At 38.9% G+C, this 21,780-nt stretch overlaps 1 protein-coding gene across 3 annotated transcripts; it reads left to right on the forward strand.

Annotated features, from left to right (window-relative positions):
• Positions 1-7,177: 7,177 nt before the first annotated feature.
• On the forward strand, positions 7,178-21,637 carry tmem125a (transmembrane protein 125a). 3 transcript variants are annotated; one of them, XM_028028734.1, is made up of 4 exons: positions 7,178-7,441; positions 11,923-12,044; positions 13,439-14,691; positions 19,166-21,637. In XM_028028734.1, exon 4 carries the CDS (start codon positions 19,538-19,540, stop codon positions 20,234-20,236), a length of 699 nt encoding a protein of 232 aa, XP_027884535.1. In that variant the 5' UTR covers positions 7,178-7,441; positions 11,923-12,044; positions 13,439-14,691; positions 19,166-19,537; the 3' UTR covers positions 20,237-21,637. The 3 variants fall into 3 exon arrangements, with proteins under 3 accessions (XP_027884535.1, XP_027884534.1, XP_027884536.1); XM_028028733.1 differs by lacking the exon at positions 11,923-12,044; XM_028028735.1 differs by lacking the exons at positions 11,923-12,044; positions 13,439-14,691.
• Positions 21,638-21,780: the final 143 nt, after the last annotated feature.

Consider the following 21,780-nt stretch of genomic DNA (forward strand, 5'->3'; position numbering starts at 1 on the left):
GATGGATGAACAGATGGGTGGATGTTTTAAAGAGTTCATTTTGCTATGCACTCCACTATGTTTTCTTTTGGAAGAGAAAGGCCCACAGCATCACAGATCATGTCCGACATTTGACAGTAGATAAAAAGCATGTTTATAAATATGTATCCTTTGTTTCAGGAAGATTTACCTGAATTGTTTGTTTTCAGAGTGAAATTAGGCTGCTGCAATGAATGACTCATATTTTTCCATATCTTAAGAAGGGTTAGCAATAAGTGTCGAGAGCACCACACGTTGCATTTTAAGACAACTTACAAGCTAGACTTGGAAATGAATTTACAGAGTCAGATTTGTGATGCTCATTAGAGTTGAAAGACACAGCCAGATATGAATAATTAGTGCATCCTCATAGTTCTGGTAGAGCTGTGACCCCATAAAAAACGGGAATAAGGGTTACTGTGGGCTTTCTCTCATTATTGGCAGCATGTAGCTATTATCCTACTACTGGTTTGGTGTCTTTAATACATGAGATTAAGATTCATGCCACATGCATTTTAGCTGTTGATTACCCTCATTCGAAGGCTATTTACTTTGATAAGATTAAATCAAAAAAAGACATGAAGAATTTCAGTCTTTATCATAATAAAATGTAAAGGAATGCAAATGATTGGCCATGTTCAATGGATTGGCAGTAGGTGTTCTAGAAGAAGCAGAATAAACTGAAAGTGGCAGTGATGGTATACACATATTGTGTTCAAAGCCACATTGAAAAGTTACAGGTTTCAGTTACCGTAGGGTTAAGAGTTGCAGATTGAGAGTCAAAACTGCAGTGCAGAAATATAAAGATGGAGCAACAGCATTTTAACAAACATTGGCCAGATCTATTACCATTTCTGAATGGATGCAGAAGACAACTGGAGAGGGGCAGATGGAGAAAATCCCAGATTATAAAGCAAAAACTCAAAATCCTAGTGCCAATCCATGTGTCTAAATGCAAAATCATTAAACAGAATCAAATCCCAAATCAGGTGTAGCTACTGACATCAAGATGAATTAAAAGCAACTTACAGAGGGATCCGACAAAAAGCATGGACAAGAAAACAGGTTTAGGAGAAAATAAAACCACAGGACCAGTTCACTGAACCACTGAGACAAGGACTGCTTCACACAATCTGGCAGAGAGCAGGTGAAACAGAAGGGTAGTTAAGCAGAGTGGAACAGGTGCAGGAATTAAGGCAATTATGAATCTGCAGAGGTGGTGCCTTCATCAGTGAAGACAGACTCAAACTGTGAAAGGTTACTATTCATTGCTGTGGCTTCGCAAAAAACTATAATAATGTAGTGGTAATCAGCTTATGAGTGCTGTTTAAGAAAGAATGTCAGGTAGGTTGATTGACGTGTTTGGTCATCCTCTTCTCATTTAGAGTTGTAGTAGACATTTAACAACAATATGGTTCTAATTTTTTTTCCCTAAATGTTCTAAAAATTTGCATTTTTAGAATATAACAAAAGCGATCTCATTTGCAAGTAACCAAAATTTTTTTTGATATCTTCTTTTAAGTCCATCTTTAGTCACTTTGTTGTTTAAGTATTTAAACTTTTTTTCCCAGAAGTTGATTAGGGATTTCACTCAAATCATTTAAGTTTGATCAAATGTTTTTTTTCTAGTTTTTCTTTTCTTTTCTTTTTTTTTTACATCCTCTTTATGCTCTAACTGGGCTGTTTTCATTCTAAATGGCATCATCTCAGTTTTTGTCACTAGATTAATCAAAGTCTATATCTTGTACGGATGAGGAGATCATGTTGGAACTTCTTTTGGTAAGAAGCAAAGTTTCTTTTCCCACCATCATTGTTGACAGTTGCAGTATCAGCCTACCAACAAGGTGGCCTTAATTTAAATGGAAATGAGTTATTGGTCCTTTTAGGTCAAGGATCAGGGACCCAATCAGTGCTGGTGTATCTATTGAGCCTTTGCAAAATTCATTCATATGTGTGCATCTTGTGTTGTTCCCTTTTGAGTAGTCACGGTTTGATAGTTCTTAAAATCCTTTCTGAGAATATTCTGGGCATCATGCTGGGTTATTTAATGACCGACTCTAGGTTTCAAAGTTTTGTAAAATTTAAGCTAGGACTGGGTGTGGAAAATTTATCAAATTTAAATAAGAGTTATGTACAAACTCTTTGAGGGGAAACATTATCAATCAATCAATCAATCAATCAATCATTAAACATTAGAAATCAATCTGAAATTAAAATCAGAAAGCAAAAGTAGACAAAATGTAGAAATAAAAACAATTTTAATTGATAAACAAGCCAAAAAGTAAAGTTCATAAAAAAGCAGATTTTGAACTTTTAAGTCAGTCAACAAATTATGTTTTATTTTTATAACATTTGGTATTAGAAATAACTTTCTGATATGTAATTTGTATTAAGAAAATGCTTTTTTCAAATTCAAATTCAAAAACACCTTAATGATCCCAAAGTGATAATTTAAGTTTGCATATGAATGTGTCTATGTTTTAGATATCTCTTTGTTTTGAGTTTAGACAAAATATGGCTAGATTCCAGTAATAGTCGTTAGCAAAAATGTGTGTGCAGATGTTATAAGTTGCCTAGTGGCTTCCATTAATCATGAACAATGTCCTTCTTTCTTCGCTTGTTACTTCAAATGTTCCTTATATCCTAAGACATTATTTATCAATATTTTTCAGTTTAATGTTGTTTTTCAAAAGTCTTTATTTTTCTACATTACTGTACGGATCTCTGATTTACCTACTCTCAAAATACTGCCAATCTTTTTTGTTAGAAAGGTTGCTGTCTGACTACATAGTCATGCTTCTTCTTGGAGGAAATGTGATGTTTTCTGATGCCAATGTCACTGTTTCTGACAGTCTGTCACAGTTCTGCTCATAAGTCTTCCAGGTGGAGCTCTGCACATGATAGACACAGATGGAGTCTTCCAGCCACGAAGAGCAACTGAAGGAAAACAACTCATTGAGACTCACAGGCTGTCAACCTCTAAGCAGTGAGCAGGCATCAGAGAAAAAAGCCATATTTGGAGTCCAAATTTGCAACTTGTTTTGCCTTAAAATGTTTATGCGTTCAAATTATTGTAATGTTTTCTACAGAAATAGTGGACTGTGAAGGACTAACTCTTAGGAAGTAATTAAAACCAATTCCAATAAAATATATCAAATTAATCAGTTTTCCATGAAGGAACTTGATTGATAAAATCATTATCTTGTATAAAAAATATCTTGCTGCATTTCAGTTGACCATATCACTGCACAATTTGACATTTTGAAAATAAATCCACTAAATGGAAAAACTTGTGTTTTGATAAAAACTTCTGGCGCTAGAATGATTTGGGCTTTTGAATGTATTTAAATGACTTTATTTTACAAAACTGCAATGGAAACACACAAGTCACATGATCAACAACCAGATGTTGGCAATGGCGCAAACCACGAAAAAGAAGACGACAGGAAGTAGTTGAAGGAACGTGGCACGGCATGTTTGTTGATGACTTATCGCATGAACTAACTTATTCACATGTGACTTTAACTGCGTTTCTTATTTAACCGAAACAAGATAATTGCAAATGCATCCAGTCCAACACCATAGAGTTAAATCTCCAGGGAATCTGAGAAATCGGAGAGTACACCGGGAAGGATAATGCTAGCAAAATTTATGATAAAAAAGCAAGTGACAATAAATGGGATTAAGTTTAGTAAAGCAGATTTATTCCATCTGGAAATAGTTAGTCTTAGCCATGTTGGTCCACTATACTTTTGTCTTTTTTAAAATGAACTATTATTAAATTTACCCGTAACTCTGAAGAATAGTGTTTTTATATGATTCCAATTATGACACATCTCTGGGCAATACAGCAGCTAAATGGATGTGAGGTAGTCTTGGCCTAGCCAAAGAGAATCAATCATTCAGTCTTCGAGTCAGAGACGCCTTGATCAATGTGTTATATCACACACCAAGGTTATTTATCAGCCCAACCAACTGACATAGAAGGTATTTTCTTTCAAATAAAAAAAATGAAACGCTGAGAAGACACAAATTGGTGCTGTGATGCGTGTGATGAACAAACAAAACGGCAAAAGTGTTTCTGCATCCAGATGCAGTCCCACTTTCACACTCCCAGATTCGCTTTCACATTCACAATACTGTAACCAACACAAGTACACTAATCAGCTCCTGCAGCTTTGGTCTATAAATAACATTTTTCTGCCAGCACATGACAATTCTGTGGTAGCACCACAATACGCAAGTGACGAACCATGAATGAGGTACTTGATCTAATTTTGGATCGCAGCCCTGATGAGGATGAAAATATCGAACTTGAAGAACAAGCACTGCAAGAAAGAAACTTGCTGAAATGCGGAATATGATCCACACTGTTACCGCTGTACTGATGAAGAGGCACAAATAATGCCACATATTCAGAGATGAGTTCACACACATGAATGCTTTCTGAACCCTATCTTCTATTTTCCAAAAGCTGTTCTATTATCACATGTTATATATGTAGTTTTAATAATTTGAAAAACCCTTCATGTGTGATTATACGTAAATCTTTGAAAGAGACAGTAAGTTTGTAATTTGTATTGCCTATAAAAGAGCCTTGCCAAATATTACTTTGTTCCGCAACTTTCAAACTAAACTTTTAGATTATCTGAACTAATAAAAGCTATAAAATCTGAACTAATTAAGGAACACAAACCCAGACCAAACCATGTACTTAAAGAAAATGTCATCTTTGCCCAAATGAAGGTGAACCTGATCAAAAGGGAATATGTTAAATACCAATGAAGATATTAATCAGCACATCATAATATTAACCCTGTGTGAGAAATGATTGTATGCCTTTAATTGGTCATTTCAAGAACTGCTTGGATAAATACCATTTCGGAATATTCTTTTTCCATCCATCCATCCATCCATCCATCTTCTTCCGCTTATCCGAGGTCGGGTCGCGGGGGTAGCAGCTTCAGAAGGGAGGCCCAGACTTCCCTCTCCCCAGCCACTTCTTCCAGCTCCTCCGGGGGAATCCCGAGGCGTTCCCAGGCCAGCCGAGAGACATAGTCCCTCCAGCGTGTCCTGGGTCTTCCCCGGGGCCTCCTCCCGGTGGGACGTGCCCGGAACACCTCACCAGGGAGGCGTCCAGGAGGCATCCTGACCAGATGCCCAAGCCACCTCAACTGGCTCCTCTCGATGTGAAGGAGCAGCGGCTCTACTCTGAGTCCCTCCCGGATGACTGAGCTTCTCACCCTATCTCTAAGGGAGAGCCCAGCCACCCTACGGAGAAAACCCATTTCGGCCGCTTGTATCCGCGATCTCGTTCTTTCGGTCATGACCCAAAGCTCATGACCATAGATGAGGGTGGGAACGTAGATCGACCGGTAAATCGAGAGCTTCGCTTTTTGGCTCAGCTCTCTCTTCACCACGACGGACCGGTACAGCGCCCGCTTGACAGCAGACGCTGCGCCAATCCGCCTGTCGATCTCCCGCTCCCTTCTTCCCCCATTCGTGAACAAGATCCCGAGATACTTGAACTCCTCCACTTGGGGCAGGACACCCCCCCTGACCCGGAGAAGGCACTCTACCCTTTTCCGGCTCAAGACCATGGCCTCGGATTTGGAGGCACTGATCCCCATCCCGGCCGCTTCACACTCGGCTGCGAACCGATCCAGCGAGAGCTGCAGATCACGATCTGATGAAGCCAAAAGGACCACATCGTCTGCGAAAAGCAGAGATGAGATCCTGAGGCCACCAAATCGGATCCCCTCAACACCTTGGCTGCGCCTAGAAATTCTGTCCATGAAAGTGATGAACAGAATCGGTGACAAAGGGCAGCCCTGGCGGAGTCCAACTCTCACCGGAAACGAGCCCGACTTACTGCCGGCAATGCGGACCAGACTCTGACACCGGTCATACAGGGACCTGACAGCCCGTATCAAAGGGCCCGGTACCCCATACTCCCGGAGAACCCCCACACAGGGCTCCCCGAGGGACACGGTCGAACGCCTTCTCCAAGTCCACAAAACACATGTAGACTGGTTGGGCGAACTCCCATGCACCCTCCAGGACCCTCGAACCTCGGATTCAGGAAGAGCAGTGTGGTTTTCGTCCTGGTCGTGGAACACTGGACCAGCTCTACACCCTCAGCAGGGTCCTGGAGGGAATATTCTTTTTATGTAAGAAATATTGCTTACTTTACTTTCAGACTTACTTTTATATCCTATTCACATTGTTAAATGCTTCAGTCCTAAGAAAAAGAAATTTACAATAATTAAAATTTCAGTTAGATTTCAGAGAGAAATTAGCATCTAGATGCTGCCAATTAAATTCACCGAATTATGTGAAAGTGCTACTTCTAAAAAAAAAAAAGCAGCTTTTGGCAATTCCTGCTCTGGTGCATGCAGATGTATTAACACAATGCCACTCATTATTGACTTTAGTGAAGCCATTACTGCTGTGCATCAGTGTAGTCTGGTTCATAAGGTTATCTTCAAACAATCATGAAGGCATTATTCTACAATGATAAACTTTATCAGTGTGTAAAATCTCTAAACAACTTCATTCCAAACCACAATGCTAAAAAAACAACAGAAACAAATCAAACAAAAACTAAAGTTAATATTTTAAATGTATAGATAATTTATAGATAACCAAAGCTTTGTCATACAATTTTAATGGCTTGCCCCAAATCATAAGATGTCTGAAATACCTGAAAACACAATGACTGTAACATATTGATTAATGCAAAAAATATATATATCTTAATTGCAGTTTTTACTCTTGCACATTATTATATGTCGCCTCTGTATTTGTAATAACGTTTCTTAAAAAAAGGAATACCAGAGCTAATACTAGCTGGAGGTCATGCATATCCAGTCAGTGTCCAGAGATTATTGATTCCACTTTATTATTCCACAGGTGCTGTAACACCTGAGGGGATAATAAAGGATATTTCTATTCCATTCTATTGGCTGACTGATCTATCACAGATGGTCTGGAGTTGTTAAAATGACTTCTGTTCAATAAATCTGTCCCCCCTCGGGGTTTTATATGTTATTGGCTCTCGTCACGTGCGGGGCTCCCCGCTAAGACTCGCGGCGGTGCATCCGTTGATTGGGCGCCTCTTCCTCTCTGTCTCCACCCAGCAGCGTCCCCTGCCGCCGCGCGCTGCCATACCTGCATTAAACGGGGGAAGTCCGTCGATGCGGTGAGCAGGCGAAGGAGAGAAGCTGAGTCTGCGGACGGAGAGCCAACGGAGGCGGCGAGGCGGGCACTACAGCCGCAAGGATCGGAACATCCTGGTCCAAAAGGCTGAAGGTGCTCAGCGAGATACAGCTGTGGGACTTTACGTAGCCCATGGCTGAATATTAAAAAAAGGACCTTCACGGCTCAGAAAGGAAGACATCAGACTGACAAACCAAGTGCGCAGGTAAGACTCGTTTAATAATCCAGCATCCCTAAAGAATGGAGCTGTGCTGTTGGGGTCTAACTTTTTTCCTTTCTAAATCAAACTTATTTAATTTGACTGGTTTAAACTTTAATGTAAGTTTTTTACTATCACATTAGAATGCTTTTTGAATGTTTTAATTTTGCGTGTAGGATTGATTAGTTACCTAATTATTTAGATAATAAACTTAGCCCTTTGTCTTTAGTGCGTTTTGTGTATTATCTGTCTTTCCTTTTCCCTTTCTTTTTTCTTTCTTTTGGAAGGAAATTATTCGTTTCAAATAGGATCTAGTTAGGGCTTATTGTATGATCTTTAAAGTGCTTCAGCGTGCTTAGCTGTGTAAAATAAAACCTCAGCAGTAACCATTATGATGTGCCTTCTAATCATACTTCACAAAACATTAATTTAACATTGTTACATAAAGTTTTTACTTTGTGGGTAATTTTCCTGACAGGAATAAATCTACACAATACAAACTTTTTAGCAATTTCAATAAAAATCTTTCTAATATTTTAAGAATCTGGATGGACTTCCTCTAAAGCGTTATACCTCTGCCTTCTTTTATAAACTGTGCTGTTCTGTTCCATCAAAACAAGGACGTAAAACATGATGTCAGTAATGAAGCACACCCTAACCTTTGCACTGGCAAGGCCTGCAGTCTCAAAATGCTTACTGTAACACTGAAATACACTGTATCTCATCAGTTCATAAGGCTACTGTCATATCAGTTTTGCTGCATTGTGGAAAATCCATAAAAACACACATAAAGGAAGTGTTGTTGAAGCTGTATTCAATATTGCAATTGGAACAGGTCGATACATGGTTGCACGGGCATGACCCCCAATGGGCTGCTATTATAGATCGGTCATAATGTTGATGGGAGATTAATCATGACAGGGCATATGAAGTAGGCTTAACATGCATGCAGTCACCCTCAGTCTTCTGAAAACACTCCTCAGTGCTTCTAAGGTGACGTCTGATGCTTAAAACACAAGTCAGGCCGAAAACAACATGTGATAGTCCTCGTTAAGAAACAGCCTGAAGTCAATAAGAAGAGCAGGATGAAAGAAGCGGAGAAAAAAACAACAAAGTGAGTCAGTAAATGAGTGTGTGTTGAAGTTACGAGACCAAAATATGTGTATGTGTGTGTAAGAGATGGACATCACATACACTGTGGAAGTAAAGGGTAGATCATAGTATGAGATATCCTCCAGGGATTTTTTGCACGTGCACACAGTCTAGCATGTAGGGTGTGGGCAACAGCAGTCGTATTGATTGTGCTCACTTCTGTCCCTGGGCACATTACAAGGCTACTAATAAACATAATCAGTTTCACACAACCCTGCAAAAGACTACAATGACTTCTTTTTTTAAAAGATTTTCTCCTAAATTTGTTCCAACATCACTTAGGTAATGCATTGTTAGCATTTTGTTACCCTTGAATACCCAGAAAATACATATAGCATAACATTATTTGTTTGGATAAATAAAATAGCTGACATAGTAATACTACATAGTAGTATTTTAGGCATAGTAAATTATTTCAAAATTGAAGCCTTATCAAGAAAGAACATAAACAACTCACAGTCTGCAATTTGTAAGTTACCCTGCCCCAGAGAAAAGCATGGCCACATGATGAGGATATCGCTACCATGTTTCATTCCAAGGATGGTGTGTTCAGTGTTTTCTTTTATATATATATGTTTTTATTTTTCACTACATACACCATACACTTTGTATTTAAACCACAAAGCTTAACTTTGGTCCAGTCGGCCAAGAGCCCTTTCTTCCATATGTTTGCACTGCCTTCTGTCTTACTTGTTTCCTTTTCTCAACAATTTTACAAGCTTACAACTTTTCAATAAACATGAGATTTATAAAGTGAATTACTAATAGTTCTGTTATCCAGTTTCTCTCACCTAGAATTTCACTATTGAGGTGGTAATAATGACAGAAAGTGATTTCTCTAAAAATAATTCCCATTTTCTCCCTTTTAAAAATCAAAACTGTATGTTAATTAAAGAACATAGACAGTTTAAATTATATCAGTCCAATTTTGACAGATTTGTATACAGCAGTTATCTTGCTTATGTCAGCGTAGCTTCATCCAGGTGCCAGAAAAAGCTTTAAGTAATCTTTTTGGATTTTAGAACACAAAATGAAATAAGATAAAAGTTCTCAAATTTCAGACTATGCTGTTTTTGAAGAATATCCGTTAACAGTAGAATAATTCAGTTAACAAAGGAGCTCCTGTAGAAGGCTGTATTACAGAGGTATATTAGAATCCTCTGAATGAAGACACTCAGGTGTTGTATATCATTGTCATGAACAGGCTCATCAGGGTGTTTTGTATTGTTCTTCATTTTATGAAGTAATGTCCAGAGGTTCTACAGCGGTCTCCTGAACAGAAGCAGGATTCTTTATCACCTCATTTACCCTTTTGAAGTCACTGCCTGTGATGCTCTTACACCAACAGATGATGGCAGAAGATTTCACAAGAGATTTATGGCATCTTGCTCCAAACATTTCCACTAGAAATGTTTGGAACAAGATCTCTGAGCGCTTAAAGATCTAGAAATCTTTAAGCACGCAGTGAATTTTAAAAAGCAATGCTAGGTGAAATTAGGAAAAAAGCAGTCTTTCACCCATAATCAGCAGCAAAGTGGCAGAAGGAGACTTGCATGTTAATTGGTGAATTTATTGCTGTTGTAATATTCACAGCTGTGCATGGCCATAGGGAACAAATGGCTGGCCTGCATTTTTATCTTTTAGATTTTTCTTTTAAATTGAGAATAACTGAGACATCTATTGGGTCTATGTGCCGCGAGTTATACACATCACTGTTTCTTTACTGACGGTTTAAAAAGAGTCTGTTGCGTAATTATATGTCAGTCACATCAACCTGCAGCTTCTTCAGTTCAAATATCAAAGACCAACCACTAAATCCCACTTTATGATTATCAGTTGTTTAAGTGTATTTATGGTTAGGATGATAAAACTCCTGGTCATTTAGTTAATTTGCAAGTTTGTACTTTTACGGTTTTGATCATTTTGTACCCAGAACTGTTCTGGATGCCAAATGAGTTTTTGTACCAGCTGTGCACCAATCTGTACCAGCCTTAAAGATGCTCCATATCAACTTTGATTATCTATAATGTAAAGTACTATTTAATAATCTGGTCACATGCTGGTGCTAGGAAATGGGGTTATGTGACCCATATGAATTATATCTGTCTGCAGGAAGTCATCCAAAGTTATTTTGGGTTGATCAGGGCTCCTAATCTCTCATATTTGATAAGAGTCAACTGATCCAAACAGGGATTAAAACCACAGTAAATTGACATTGTGTTTAATATCAAATATTCAGTAAATGATATACAAAAGATTAAATTCTTAACAAGATTAAACCTTTTTAATGATTTTTATAATCTTTTTTGACACTACTGTCATTTATTGAATAGTAAATAGAGTGGAGAGAGAGGAGGAACACATGCAGCAAACAGTCTGAGACCAGGAATCGAACTCAGGACAACGACGTCAAGGACTGTAGCCTCTGCACATGGTGCTCATGCTCTACCAACTGAACCGCCCAATGCCCTAATTATTTAACTCTTTAATGAATCACCATACCTAACTACCAAGACAAATACCGGTAAACTGATTATGCAATGATTAAGTACATAGGTACGCATTGACCCAGATACAGGTACAAAATGAAAGGCTGGAAATGTTAATGGATTCATCCACATTGGGTGTATTGTGAAATAACAAAAGCACAGTGTTGCTTTTAATTCTTAATAGGCACAATTTGCTGTCATGAAAGCTAAACATAAAGTTTTGCTTCTGCTATTTTGACGGGAAAACAAAAATGTACATTATGCACTTAACAGCCTCCTGTCTTTGTGCAAAGTAAAATGGGGGAGGATGGTTACCAGGGTGTATCTACACAGATTTCCTCCCTTTGCCTCGAAACATATTTGGCCAGTTTATTGTGAAGTGAGGGTGAGCCTATGAGTGTCTGCCTCTGTGAAAACCTTGTGATTGACTGATCCTTGCTGTACTTTACCTTGTGCCTGATGGCAGCATCTTTGGCCTTGAAAACAATAATATATGTACACAGAATGTATGACATGACCTCCAACCAGAACTGTATTGAATCAGATAGTGTTGGGCTTTATCTTTATCAACAGAAACTGACAGTCTTCTTATGTTAAACTGATAAAAATTTATATAAGCAGTCTTACTTTTTTTTTAAGACCTAGGCTTTTACCGGTGACATGCATTTCTGTAAGACCTTACTGAGGTGGAATAGATAATGTTGACACAGGAAAACAGTTGTTTATGTTAGCATATATTATTCCACAAGGGCATTTGAGTCAGACAATCTCTTACTTGGATCCAGATGAGGATCTGTGGCAGTGGCAGGCAATCTTACCTCCCCCATCTACTCACCCTGTCTGCAGCACCAAAACTCCAACAGGCAGCACAAACGAGAAACACAGAGTGGCCACTGAGAGGAGGTCTGGTGGTGAGGCAGAGGAGCATAGGAGCAAGTTGCCTAAAGCTACAGCTTTATGCCAGATAAGTAGGTGTAGGAGGGAAAAGATGGACATAAATGTGTGTGTGTCTGACACACTAACCACATGGTTGTATGTGGTTAGTGTGCCAGTGGGAAAAAGTTGATAGCTTTCTGGGCTGCCCAGAGGCTGTTTTTAACCAAAAACTGATAAAATATCTTAGTCAGTAAATGTCTCAATTAATCTGGCTGGGACAATTGTGTAAATGGGAAGTTTAAAATCTAATAAAACTTCACAAAAGTCTATAATCACACAGGTAGCCCCATTAAATTGTTTCCTGAAACATAAAATGCTGATGTTTTTCTGAAATTCAGACAATTGTCTTTAAAGTGCAACTGAGTTTGATGGGCATACATATCTGGTGTTAAAAAAAAATAAAAAAAACATTTGAACATATAGCACAATATAATGGGTTAAAGTGTCACTCACCTATTAGAATCTGCATCCCTGCAGGATCTCAAATTTCACAGCATCCATCCTAAAAGTTAAGATATTTTTCCATAAAGGTTATTAAAGAAGTCTGACAAAATACAAAATACAGTGGTGTTTTCTACCACTGTCATTTAAGTATTTTACTGCCCAGATGTGTTTTTAGTTGGAGAGAGAGGAGTGAACCTTTAATAATGTTTCAAATCTGATTTGATAAAAACATTGGCTTTATGGCCAACTATTTAAATGTAGGAACATAGAATCTGGTTAGAGACATGACATTGCCAGCTGGCAGAATGAGAAATCTTAGTCTAAACAACAGGGCAGGTGAAAACAACATCCATTTGTGCTTCAAAATAAGCCTTAAGCCTAGCTACATCAGGATTTCATGGGTAACACATTTCCATGTTCATAGTGAAACCTTAAACCACTACAGGGACTGGAAGGCACTTTGCTAGACAGACCTGACTTTGTTCAAAAGTATTATATTTGAATAGCCATAGATCTCATGACAAAAAATCCTGTTACATCCCAAATACTGTACTATACAGTATATCTTGTATTATATATAATTATTGTCTTGCAAGTTTACAAAAATACTTTTAAAGTTTTAATGACCAGTAGTTGTCAAACCTTTTAAGGGTTTTTCCAAGTTTTCTGCAGACTATGCTCAGTTGTCTCCCATGTTCAAACTTTTGTTGGTTCTTTATCAAAGTAGTAGTTTAAGGGCGTTCACACTTATGCAGCCAGGTTTTTGAATTCCCAGATGAAGAACTCATGATAGATGTGACATTTAAGACAGAAAACTTTCTAAAATGATTTGTGTAACACTCAAATACAAAACCCTGTTTGTATCATGTGAGTGTGTACACTTTCTACTGCAGATAAGATGTTAGAGAGAACCTCAGAGACAGTTACAGAACAGAAGGTGCTGTTTTGGTAAAAAGTATTTCTGTCTTTCTGCCTCTCTTAGGTTTTCCTTTGTGATCCCTAACAGAGAGGACAGTGACACTGACTCGGCCATTGTCTCTGCACCCTTTCCGGATAGAGTGAGGCTCCCCGAGGTCCTTGCCTGTCCATTGTATCAGGAGAGAGAGAGAGAGAAAAAAGAAAAATCCAGCTTGTCTACATAAAGACCTATTCAGCATCATTCCTCTTGGCTGACAGTAACAGAATCCACCAAGAAAAGCAGTGTCCTTAGCCCCGAGCAATTCCCTTCATCCTTAGCCCCTTCTTCTCAAACCGCTTTACACCTATTCCTCCCCCTCAGCCTCAATCCACTTCCCAGCCTTATCCCCTATTTGAAGTCCCACATGACAGCTCAAAAACATCCGTTACCCTACCAATCCACACGAGCCTGCTCTCCTCTCCCTCCAGCCCCTGTGGCGCTTGGCACCAGTGCCCATCACATAGACAGATGGAGCCAACCCTGACCCCTCTCTTCGCCCATGGGGACGCCAAGAGATTCAACGCCTGAGTAAAGGAGAGGGGCGGGGGTTGGAGTGAGAGTGAGCGTGAAGAAAAGGAACAGGAAGAGCAGAAGGAGAGCATCACACTGTCACCACGGCAACACATCACACAATCTCCTGTGGACTCCCCATCAGCTGTAGTCGATGCTCTCGGATAAAATCACGCGCAACGGGAAGTTCAGCACATGTTTTCCCATTGGCATGTTTTTACTTTGGGTGTTTGACAGAACAATCTTCCTCTAGCTTCTTTTTGTCTGGGCAAGGTGTCATTAAAATACTTGATGAGGAAACCAAAGATATAGGAGGAAAACCATTTTTCTATGACATACAGACTCTGAACACTAATTTCAGATAGAAGCGAGCACCAAATGGAAACAGACTGAGAGAACTGAGTCAATCATTTGTTTCACCTGAGGAAACCAGAAGAAACAAATCTTGTGGGACTTCACACACTGTGGGTGTGCTTTTCCTTCCTGTTACCTGTGACATTCATATATGCAATACATTAATTGCATGGGTATTAACTTTGCACAGGAGCATTATCAGGTTCATTTTCCTGATGCCAAACCTTTCCTGTTTGGATCCTGTTTTATACATTTCTCTGCAGCTGATCAGGACTCAGATGAGCATACAATGCCAGGCAACCAATTTTAAGAGAGCCACGTTCCACAATAAATGAAGTGCTAATAGCCAGTGAAATGAATCCAGCTGGCCAACATAACAGAGAGGGGAATACCGGCATCCCAAAGCTTCCCAGGTAATTGGAGTGGAGTATACAGTGTTTTACTCTGAGGCACAGCTCCTCTCATGACCTAGTAGGCTGGAAACATGGAGGGGATGCAGAGAAAAGGAGACAGAATGATACTCTGTGTCCAGGGTTTACAGTTACAATGTCTTTTGAGAGTTGTCATCTTCACTCTCTGTGAATTAGCATAACAAAGACTGTTAGGACTATTAATGTCTATCTGACTTTTTTCACTTCAGTTTATACTGAAGCATCTGGAACACATTTACTATTCCTGTCATCTAAGAGACAAACATTTTTAAAAATGGTATCTTTTAGCATCAGTCATTTAATCACAAGTTTTGAAGTGTGCAGTTTTCTACTGGTTTTTAATGGTACTTCAGAGAGTAAAAGACATTGATATGATCCGCAATTAGTAATAGTTTAAGTGCGGAATAATTGGAGTACAAGGCAACTGAGCATGGAGCCAAAGCTGCCAAAAACGATGACATTACATTGAAAATACTGATGTTGAGCAAAAATGCTTAACACAAAATACTAAAGCCCACGTTTCTATAGAGAAACATTTGAATGGCACTTTGTTGAGTGAAGGGAAGGAGGCCATTAGAAATCTTGTCTAAGAGTACTATCTTGAAGACCTAATAGTTACCCATAAGATAGATGTTGTAATTTCTTCTCCCATTCTGACTAGTATTCTTACTTTATCTTAACAATATATTCTGTACTTAGAGTTATCACTATCTGTCTTTGCTGTGACATCATTATCCCTGAAGGGAGTTGTAGATTTTTTCTTCAAGCGTAAGCTCTCCTGATTCTGTGTTAGACAATGAATTGTTATTCAGCAACAAATGTCTCAGAACCAAAATCAGCAACGGTGTCCCTCAGGGATGTGTTCTCTCCCCAAACACCTCCTTTCTTTACACAAATGGTCGCTTCTCATTGGAACGATCTGTGAAACTTGCAGATGTCACCGCTGCTACTGGTCTGATCCAGGACAGTGATGACTCTGCATACAGACCGGAGGTGGATCGGCTTGTCCAGGGGGAGACACATTTCAAATAGACTGTTTTTTTTTTTGGAAGGATGAGGAAAAGTCCAATCTCTTCAGCTAATTTTTTGCAGGGGAAATAATTTAATTTAATTTTTAGAAGTATTGGTTGCACACATGCAATATGTGTGCTCATCCTCCACACATGATTTAAATCCAAAGTCCAAACTATGATAGCATTTTCTCTTTAGTCATATCGTTTGAGTTGTTAGTTCATAGTTAGCATCAACAAAACAAATAAATAGCTGAAATGCTGTGGATTAAAAGAGACAAACAAATAACTATTAAGTTGTGAAGTTCTCACTTTAAGCATTAAGGTATATTTTAGCATCAGTCATTTTGTGAAGTGCATTTAAAATAATCTACATTTATCTGTGTCATTATAGTCACAATGTTAGGTAAAATCTTTGCAATATAAGAAATGTCAAACAGATCAAGAAGTGTATCTCTAAGAATCTGGCCACATCCGTTTTATTATATCTGATGGTGATAAAACAATCATATACCTGTATGTCTGTGAAGATATTCTGTAAGACGTTGTTTGGCAAAATATAATAATACACTTATCATACAGTTTGACATACATAGTCGGACTGCTTGTTAGTCGTTGTTTTACAGGTTATTTTGGTTCACAGGAGATTTCTTACTGCTTTCCTCACCATATTATAAGTTTTTATCAAATGTGTCAAACAGGAATGCCTATTACTCTTCTGGAACCTAGAATGAACTAAACAAAAAACCTTTACTCCTTGTAGCAATGCTCAAATTAGTCCAGCACAGACATGTTTGGTCCCATAGTTTGTTAATTTTTGCTTCCCTGTATCATCTTTCTGCTTCTTTAAAGTAGGCCAGTGAAGCAGTGAGTCAGTGCTTTTCTACTGATATTTATGACACCAATCTGACACAGCTGATATAACAGAGTTTAGAGGTCACATAATGGATAAAAGTAGAAAAGCAGACAGAGGACAGCGGTTGTGCCTCTCTGTGTGTCTGTGGTGATGAGACTGTGGCCAACACAACACAAGTAAGATATAGTTGTGTCATTAAGGCTTCGATTTTATCTTATGATCTTTGTTGCATACCATTGCCTCTGGTTCAGTCATCCGGTGGCCTCTCTGCTTCATGTTTCTCGGGGCTGTTGAAGGAAATAAAAACAATATTTCATGAAATGGTGCAGCATAAATCAAGGAGGCTCAGTAAACGTTAGCTGTAGTATAAAGGACGGTTCTTCTCAGCTTTACAGCTTGGGTGGCTCAACCTTTCAGACACTAAAAAAACCACGCACACATAATACAACTCAATTATGGTGCTATTTCTGTGGCCTTACCTGTCACTGACACTGAGCTGAAACCAGCTGGGATTAATTAGTGACTCACAAACACACTCACACACATGACTTGCACGCCAAATGTATCTTCATTTATGTCTTTCTTTGACAAACACAATGCAGTCACACCATAAAAGTGATAAAGCGACGCTACATTCATATTGTTACCTATCGCTATTCATTTACAACTGTTGGCAGCTATAAACACACACAAGGCATGCGTGTGTTTTTAGCCTAATTATTCATCAGACACAGGATGTGAAGAGCTTCCATGACAGCTTGTTGCCAATAAACACCTCCCACCCCCTTGCTCTGCTGTAATTACCTCACTCTTCATTTCACACCTTGGTTATGCACCCTACATGTCCCCGTGTCAGGTTGCTATTGCTCTGCATCAGCGCAATGCAACACCTGTCCGAGCTTGCATTTAGCATTTTGGGTGTTTTTTGTAAATAATTCTCCCCCGAAAAAGTCAGTAAAGAATCATGTTTGGTTCCAATATGGCTCCCAAAGATGGAGTGAGTAAAAAAAAACAAAAAACCCCAGTCTTAAAACTGAATGCAAGATCATGTTTTGTTTACTCAGACTGTAATAGATTTTTGTTTGCCGGAGCGGTATTTGTGTTTGTGAGATCAACAACAGGCGAGGACAAGCTGTAACTCCTGTCAGCTTACGTCGGCGCGCACAGACCCATGCTGCGCACTAGTGACTTTGATGGAAACAGAGCCACTGACAGGTTTTTAAAGGCAAGCTGTTGACTGCCATAACCTTGTGGCTGTTTAGTCTTCCAGTGTGTACTGTTTGTGTTAACATGATTTTGAAAAGGGGCTTGGATAAGGTTACAAACAATGTCGCAGAGGCAGAATTTGCTGAGCATCAGGGAAATTACTAAAGAAGGAGAGAAGATGGAATTGAATGTATTGGGCCATATATAAGGATGATAATCTAATCCCTCATAAGACATTGGAAATGCACATAAGATATTAGGACTCAGCTGATATTCTTGCATGAGTTTGTATTTGGGAAAAAAAAAAAGTTTATATATTCGCTCCAGAATTTCATCTGTATCTTTAAACACAAATTGTTTATTCCATAGGAAGCTGATCCTTCTTTTTACCGAGCCGCCGCCGTGGTGGCAGCTCATTACCATAGTGATAATGAGAAATAGAAAAGGTTGCTGGAGTCAGCACAAGTTTGTTTTTCCTTTTTTTTTTACACAGTCTGAACAGGACTTTTGAGTGTTCAGAAAACTGTGCAAGAATCCTGTCATAATGTTATGTGACAAACATGATGATCTACGTTTGTCCTAACACCTTGTACAGTGAGCAGGATAATGATATATAAATCTCCAATAATTTCTAATAAAAATCCTTACCAAAGACTGGCATACTGGGATCTATAGATGCAAACTCTATGTTGAATTATTCAATAGGATGCCATGAGAAAGCTCTTTCTTTCTTTCAACCATAATCCCTCAATAAAACAAAAATCAAAGAATAAATATGAGATGAGCCTTATGTCCACTGTAATGTATGGTGGAAGATTTGTGATGGAGAATCTGGAGAAAACTTTTACTAATCTTTTATTCAGAGGTGCCAGTGTGTTGGGAGAACAACTGACCACATGTCAGATATTACTCATGCAGTGTGCAAAATATTTAATTTAATTTAAATACTGTTGATCTGTTTCGTTTGTTTCATTTAAAAAATCTATAATTTTACAATCTGCAAAGGAATGAGGCTGAAAGTTTTTCCTTTGCTCAGCATAAAAAGATAAAGATTCTATATCATGTGCCGACCAGACACTTTTACTAACTGTTGTTTTTTCAGTGGAGCTTTAATACTTCAAAATTGAACCTGATTTAAGATTTTGTGCATATTTAGGCATTTTAGTAAAGTGCCTCTCTGCATGGGCTTGGTGGGGAAGAAAGATGGAGGAGCACTGGATCTATTTCTGTGCAGTGATTTATTGTCTGGTTAGGAACAGAATAAATGTACCCAGTCAGTCATTGCAGCGTGCTTGCCACAGATCTCAGAATCAGTGGCAGAGAGGGCACCCATGAGAAAATAAACCCCACACACTACTGAATATATGTCTGTCTTATCTTCCAGGTGACTGCTGCCGCCGTGGAGGGACAAGCTAAAAATTCTGCTGCTGCTGCCCGGATTCTTTGCTTTGAATATTGATGCAGTAAAGGACAATTTGTATCCACTGGCTGTGGGCTATAAAGATTTTCATTCACACAGAGGCAAGCAACCTAAGATGACTTTCTGGAAACTTTTTGTACACACCGGTGCTGATAAGATCTAAATACACTGGGCTTAGAGGAGGCTTACAAATCCTGTAGAGTTTTAGATTTCCACAGTTAGAATTATGAATATTTTATTTAAATCATCTGGAATCTTCTTTTGTGTTTGTCACCGAGAAATCTGACAAAAGACTAAGGTCATTGGTGGATTCTGCTGTTGTCCATATTCAGCAGGATGCCAGAGTTGGACAACTTCCCCCCACTGAATGAAGACAGAAGCCCAGATCTGGGCCTTAACGGTCCGGCGGACCCGGCCCAAATTCAGCACAGCATCCTTGAGGAGCAGGTGGAGCTGTGGTGGTTCAGAAACCCCGGGCGGTCTTTACTTTGCTACAGTGTCTCGGTGCTCCTAATCCTGGGCTGCGGACTCGGAGGCGTCGGCCTTCTCTCCACCACCACCAGCGTATCGAGCGAATGGCGGCTCGGCGCAGGAACGGCCCTGTGCCTGTTGGCCCTGGGGGTCCTGCTCAAGCAGCTGCTCAGCTCGGCCGTGCAGGACATGAACTGCGTCCGAAGTCGACAACAGATAGAAATGCTGAAAAGCGGCGGCTTGTCTGACATCTTGGTGGTTCTGATCACAGGGATGTCGCTGTTGATTTGTGGAGGGGTTCTCCTGCATTTGGCGCTGGTTTACCATATGCCGAAGCCGGGCCAAGCCCTCAATGACATGTACATCTCTGGAGTGGTTTTGCTGACGGGTGGAGGAGTCGCCGTCGTGGGCGTTGGGATATACACTGTGGTGGCTGTCCTGCTGGGGAGAACAAGGCACGGACGGAGACTTGTAGACCGAGTTCTGAATGTGTTTACCGTGTCAGGACACATGGACCGCCACGCTCGCAGAGAGACCGCCTCCAGCTTGGCCAACCTCATATGAGGTCCGACTGCAATGAAGCCGTGTTGGATGGTTCCTGTTTCAAGTTTATTGGAGAAAATTTAACCCGAATTATCACAAGATTTTAAAACAAGATCCATTATTTTCTTCATTCAAATGTGCATGAAAGAAAAATGAAACAAATTTGGAAGATTTATATGAAGCTGATCAAACACAGAGCAAAAATAAAATATTTTATAATAGTGAAGCACAATAATGACAATAATACAAATAATACAGTTGAAATTAGTTATTTACATACACTGTATAAAAAGACATAACTATTTTGTGCCACCATAAGTCAACTAAGATAACATTATTTATGTTTTGCTTGTTGCTTTTATCAAAGTCAGAAGTTCACATAGAATATTGCGCCTTTAAACAATTTGAGAAATCATGTCATGGCTTTGGAAGAATCGTAAGATTGAGACACGTATTTTAGGACAACAGCTAAAACCTGGTGGGACATTGTGGACAAATGAAAGTAAATTTGTCAAAACACCAGGAAGAGAATGGCCTGCCCTGTCTGGTTTACACATTTGGTGTCATTTACAAGACTAGTTATAAAGTGATCATGTCAATATTCTGAAGCGGCCAGCTTACACCCTGATTTTAATCCTGTTATAAGTCACCCAGAATGTTTGAGACAACATATTTGTGGTAAAAGAAAATTGTACCAAATACCAGGGAAATCTACATAAACCTCTGATTTGAACAAAGTAAAAACAAAAAACAACAGAAAAAACACTGTTTCAATAATCTGGAAATTAGCAAAACAAAATTATTTCAGTTATTCTAATTTGAAAGCTATTGATTTGCTTTAATGTCAGTGAGAAAAAAAAATGGTTATGTATCTTTTTTATACAGAGTAGCTACATTTCTGGTTGGGACTGTATATTCTTGTATATTAATATTGTTTAAAAACATTTAAAGTGTATGAAATCGGGCCTATGATTACGTTTATTTATGTATAGAATCTCTGGTAACATTGGTACAACCGATGAGAAGTTAGTGTTATGAAGAGCATCAACTTAAAGTATAAAAATGACATTTTTTAATAAGAGGATGAATGTTGTTTTAAGTGATTCTGAATATTCAGAGACAATACGAACATTTTACAGTTCAGCACGTTGCAAATGTGGCAGCAGCTGTTGCTATGAGCAGCAGCTAAATGCATCGTAATAAATGTCATAAAAGTAACATCTGCTTGTTTAAAGGGTCCGCTTTATTTTGCAGGTATTGCATTCAAAATTATGCTAATTCACATCAAAGATTATTCATCTGACCCCTGGACAAAACCTTTGACTAATATTAGTACAATAATAGATAATTGTTCAGGATAAAAGCACAATCTGGAATACAAATGGGAGAATAAAGGATGGAAAGATTTCCAATGAAAAGTGATGTTTATGAACTGTTTTTTCAAGCTCTTGTTTATTCAGAACCACACTTAGTGACATGAATGTGAAAGAATTTAGTTCTTCTTATATTAGTGTGGTTGCGTAGTTCTTCTTCCGGGGTGAAATGTTGACACAGCATGCAAGTTT

This window comes from Xiphophorus couchianus, chromosome 9 (genome assembly GCF_001444195.1).
Source record: "Xiphophorus couchianus chromosome 9, X_couchianus-1.0, whole genome shotgun sequence".
NCBI lineage: Eukaryota > Metazoa > Chordata > Actinopteri > Cyprinodontiformes > Poeciliidae > Xiphophorus > Xiphophorus couchianus.

Coding starts and splice junctions, on each gene's coding strand:
- tmem125a (XM_028028734.1), top strand. CDS start 19,538: ATGCCAGAGTTGGACAACTTCCCCCCACTGAATGAAGACAGAAGCCCA.